Raw genomic sequence first — 5257 nt, 5'->3', positions numbered from 1 at the left:
TACTCAATTGTTAGTGAAAGGAAAAACAAATTTATAATAACAAAATAAATTAAGAAAGTATTACTTTGTTATACTTTTTTTTAAAAAGAAATAATACATTGGTTTTTCAGGATAGCATCACATTTATTTATTCATGACCGCCAGGCCGCCACGCTGCAGCATCGCCTACGCCCTACAGCTTACATATATAAAACTTCAATCGCAATTTCCATTCTTCCACTCTTCTTCCTTTTCCAATATTTCAGACAACATAAACACACATGGGCGTTGCGCCACTCTTATTCTTACAGCACCATAACCCTAACCCTATGCTCTCTGATGCTACCTAACTCATTCGAAATTTTAAGTTTTAACATCTTAATTCTTATCCCACTTCCGTACGCTTCCTTTGGCTCCAAATCCAATTCTCTTTGTTTGTTTCGTCATGAACACAATTGCCATCATTCGCAATTCTGCTACCAAATCCTCTCGCAGGGTTCTCATTGGTTCTTCTACGACTTCATCTTCTTTGGCTTCCCCTCATCCAAAATGTCACCGCACTCTTCTCACCACTGCGAACCATTTCCGAATTGGTAGTGCCAAGAATTTTCTTTACTTACCGTTTTCGAGTCTTTTCCATTTCAGGATTAATTCATGGCAATTAGGATTAGTAATCAAACCAGATGAGGATTTTTCAAGCATTGCCAGAGTTGCATACTCATTGAGTGTTCGGAATTTCTCAACTTCAGTTGAAAACCGCGTAAATAACACCAATTTCGAGAGGATTTATGTGCAGGGTGGCGTGAATTTGAAGCCACATGTGGTGGAGAGAGTTGATGAGGAAGAGAAGAGTGTTCCCACCATAGAGAAGAATTCGGAGGGTTTTGTGAGTGTGAGTGTGGTGGAAAAGGCGAGAGTTGAGGACAGTGAAGCGGAGAGAGAAGCATGGAGGCTATTGAAGGGTGCTGTTGTGAGTTATTGTGGGAACCCTGTGGGGACTGTGGCTGCTAATGATCCTGGTGACAAGACGCCATTGAATTACGATCAGGTCTTCATTCGGGATTTCGTTCCTTCTGCTCTCGCTTTCTTGCTTGGAGGCGAAAGCGAGATTGTCAAGAACTTTCTTCTTCATACCTTGCAATTGCAGGTGCTTCTTAGAACAAAATTTTATGCTTTCAAATGCTAGCTTGTTAAATGGCTGCCCAGGCTTTATTGATGCTATAAAGAGTTAAGTATGTATCCGTTGTAGTAGATAGTGATGATTGATGGCAAATTCGACACTTAAATGCTAAAAGGATGGTGTATATACTATGATGATTAAATGTTTATTTAGATTCTGCTTGTACATTAGTTATCCCAGGAGAGAAGGTACTCATGATGACAACATAATCGCAAATTCCAGATTTTTTCCTAATGAGTGCTTAAAAGATAGGAATTTTTCATAGAGAAATAAACTTCTTTATTGTTACAGTACCTTTATGACACTCTTTATAAAAAATTCTTTACAATTATGTTGGATATTCGTAGTTACTAATAACGCTGTACACTTTTTCCTCCTTTTTAATTGTGAAAGAGTTGGGAGAAAACAGTAGATTGCTACAGTCCAGGGCAGGGCTTGATGCCTGCTAGTTTCAAAGTTAGAACTGTAGCTCTTGATGGAGATAATCTTGAAGAAGTTTTAGACCCTGATTTCGGGGAATCAGCAATTGGTCGTGTTGCACCTGTAGATTCAGGTAAGTAGTTAGTGTATTTGCAGTACCTCTAACTGCTGTAAATGAAAAATATGACATTTCGAAGTTGTATCTCTGTTACATACCTCCATCTAGTGTCCGCAACAAGGGACAAATAGGGAAACATACATAGTTAGGGAATAGAGGGGGAAATATTGTAATTAACCTTGCCAGCTAGTTAGGGAATAGAGGGGGAAATCTTGTAATTAACCTTGCCAGCTCTGTTATGGAAGAGACAAGAGGTATCCGGGGAAAGGGGAAAGGGGAAAGTGCTGAGTGAGGTATTCAGTTAATTCAATAACATTCATAGTGGAGAGGGTGAAATCACATGGTTTCACTTCAATTTTCCATTCCTCCATTCTTGTTCTATATTATTCTTCTATCATCAGGGTACCAGGTTCTTACGATCCATTTTGTTTCTTTTATAGGACTGTGGTGGATCATCTTGTTGCGGGCTTATGGGAAGCTCACTGGTGACTATAGCTTGCAAGAAAGGGTGGATGTTCAGACTGGCTTAAAAATGATCCTTAACTTGTGTTTAACTGATGGTTTCGATATGTTTCCTTCTCTCCTAGTCACTGATGGATCTTGTATGATAGACAGGCGGATGGGGATTCATGGCCACCCCCTTGAGATCCAAGTGAGTCTATCTATGCTGTGTTTCTTATTCTTTAGAGTTTTGTAGTTTTGTCGTTTTGTATTACAATATTAGGTGCTACATGGACTCTGAAATTATGCTAGTTTTCTTCTTAAACTTGAATGATGCTCTATCTTAATCAGTTGCAGTTGACAGTTGTTCTTTTGTTATATTTGGATTATGTTCCTTTCGTTTAAATGATTGTAAGTTACAGGCCTTATTTTACTCAGCTCTTCGCTGCTCCCGTGAGATGCTCGCTGCAAATGAGGGAAGCTCTAATCTGATTAGAGCCATTAACAATCGACTCAGCGCACTGTCATTCCACATTAGAGAATATTATTGGGTGGATATGAAAAAGATCAACGAAATATATAGGTACAAAACCGAAGAGTACTCCATGGATGCAACCAACAAGTTCAACATCTATCCAGAACAAATTCCATTGTGGTTAATGGATTGGATTCCAGAAGAAGGTGGATATCTGATTGGGAATCTGCAGCCAGCTCACATGGATTTCAGGTTTTTCACGCTTGGAAATCTTTGGTCTATTGTTTCATCTTTGGGTACCCCTAGACAGAATGAAGCTATTTTGAATCTGATAGAAGCAAAGTGGGATGATCTTGGCAGTCATATGCCTCTTAAGATATGCTATCCTGCGTTGGATAATGAAGAGTGGCGGATAATAACTGGCAGTGACCCTAAGAACACGTAAGTCTGTAATTTTAAATTCTGTATCTGAATATCTTGAGTAATTTGATTTTCTTTTTTTGTCACATATGTACTCTAATGAATCTGTATAATCTAGTTGTCTTTGTAATCAGAACTGTTTGTGGTTTATATCTTAACTGAAACAACTTGCTCAACTTTTTATGCAGTCCTTGGTCATATCACAACGGTGGATCTTGGCCAACTCTTCTGTGGCAGGTAAAATTATTCCGAGAAAAGTAATATGTTGGTTATCCATTGGCATGTGTCTCAGTATTTAGTATCTCAGCTATATATCGGACCAATGATTTTCAGAGCTCTGACATTTAGGCAAAGGAACACTCCTCCAAGGAACACTCTTAGTTTTTGGGATTTCACTTATTTGAATTTTACCTCCATTCACTCTTAGGACAAGGTATACTGTATCATAATTAATTTGAAATGTTTTCCATTTGCAAAACGAATACTCTTTAGAAAAAAAAAAAAAAAAGGAGACAGTTATCTTTTTGGCTTGTTATTTGAGGAAAGAAAATCTTTTCACAATTGAAATTTTTATGTTTATCTATCCTTTTGTTGTTTGCTATTTTTGTTTCTGAAATCTGAACCTTGCATGAACGGCAGCTTTAAATTTCTGAACAATTTTACATCATCTTCAGTTCACTTTGGCATGCATCAAAATGGGGAGAATCGAGCTAGCCAAGAAGGCTGTCGCATTGGCCGAGAAAAGGCTTCCCATTGATTTGTGGCCAGAATACTATGATACACGAACTGGAAAATTTATTGGAAAACAATCACGGCTGTATCAAACATGGACAATCTCCGGGTTCCTTACATCTAAGATGCTTTTGAAGAAGCCTGAGATGGCATCGATGTTATTCTGGGAGGAGGATTATGAACTACTTGAGATATGTGTTTGTGCACTAAATAAGAGTGGAAGGAGGAAATGCTCCCGTGGTGCTGCCAGGTCACAGATTCTTGTGTGATGAATGAGGCCTTGCAATATTTGGAAGCAGAGAGCCTATTGTATGTACATTCATAGTTTTACGGTATAGAATGTATTTGATAAGATGCAATGAAAATTAAATTGGAAAATTGATAACAATAGTGTTATATGTCCAAGCATTTTTAGTAACTAATCCAATCAAGTTGATCTAGTTACTGATTGGTCTAACAAAAATCACCCACATAAAACTCTGCAAATCACATTTCTTTTTTTTTTTTTAATGCACAATTTTAAAACAAGGACTTCTATAATAACTTTTCAAACTCAAAATAACTTATTTAAAAGTTAATATTAATAAAAGTCCTTATATTTTAAGCTCCTTTTTCAAAAGAACTTATTTAAGAAGTTTAGCCAAACTGGTTTTTAGTATAGAATGTGTACAATGAGAATATTTTTTAAATTAACATTAAATGATAATTAAATTAATTAATTATAAAATTTTTTTCAATTTTAAATACAAAGCAAATAAGGATTCCAAATAGTTACAAACACCTCCAACCGGTCTTCCTCACTCTCTCCCTCTCCATCCTCTCTTATCGCCAAATCGGTGCACGGTCGCTGCTCAACATCCACCGCCGCGGCGCCGCGTGACCTGAAGCCTTCATCAACGTCGATCAGAATTGCAGCACCCAACCTCCTTCGCCGGCTTGTCTCTGCGCAGTAACCTGCACGGTGTGCACGTCTGCCTGGCTCTTGCCTCCTTCGTCAGTCAGTTGAAGGCGGGATCATTGGATGGCCCCCTCACACCTACCGTTGTCTTCTCCTCATCTGTTCAAACTTTTTTTTCTTTTTTTTTTTATTTTTCATTTTATGGTTACATCAAATCATAAGATTTAGGTGACAAATTATATATTTTTTTTCTTTTTTTTAATAAAAATTAAATTGTTGGATGATCATAGTTACTTCTTCTATTTATTCATCTCCTTCTTCTATTTAATAGTCAATTTAGGATGATCATTTTAGTAGGCATGTGGATGAGTATTTTAATTTTTACGCAGATTATTGTTTTGACTTTTGACTGAATTGAGTTTAGTTATATATAATTAAAATATGTTGGATGTTCAATTCATTAGGTAAATGGATTATTATTTTTATTCTTATGTGGATAGTTATTTTTACTAACGGCGAGTGGCGTGTGGCAAGTCAAGTAGCGAAGGTGAAGTGGGATGATTATTGATGAAGGTGGGGTGGCCGCCGGTTGAA

The 5257-nt window shown here is 37.2% G+C and overlaps 1 protein-coding gene across 3 annotated transcripts; it reads left to right on the top strand.

Moving 5' to 3' along the window:
• LOC107618433 (alkaline/neutral invertase A, mitochondrial) lies at positions 160 to 4074 on the top strand. 3 transcript variants are annotated; one of them, XR_002354888.1, is made up of 7 exons: positions 160 to 1126; positions 1553 to 1712; positions 2138 to 2349; positions 2555 to 3054; positions 3222 to 3270; positions 3367 to 3466; positions 3708 to 3929. XR_002354888.1 is itself a non-coding variant. In XM_021112731.1 (6 exons), the coding sequence occupies exons 1-6, from the start codon at positions 425 to 427 to the stop codon at positions 4032 to 4034; spliced, it is 1950 nt and encodes a 649-aa protein (XP_020968390.1). In that variant the 5' UTR covers positions 165 to 424; the 3' UTR covers positions 4035 to 4074. The 3 variants fall into 3 exon arrangements, 2 of the variants coding, with proteins under 2 accessions (XP_020968390.1, XP_016175983.1); XM_021112731.1 differs by lacking the exon at positions 3367 to 3466 and having other exon boundaries at positions 165 to 1126; positions 3708 to 4074; XM_016320497.2 differs by lacking the exon at positions 3367 to 3466 and having other exon boundaries at positions 167 to 1126; positions 2561 to 3054; positions 3708 to 4074.

The sequence above is a fragment of the Arachis ipaensis genome, chromosome B09 (genome assembly GCF_000816755.2).
Source record: "Arachis ipaensis cultivar K30076 chromosome B09, Araip1.1, whole genome shotgun sequence".
Taxonomy (NCBI): Eukaryota; Viridiplantae; Streptophyta; class Magnoliopsida; order Fabales; family Fabaceae; genus Arachis; species Arachis ipaensis.
Note: the sequence above shows the minus strand (reverse complement) of the source record. Positions and strands in the feature narration are given on the sequence as shown.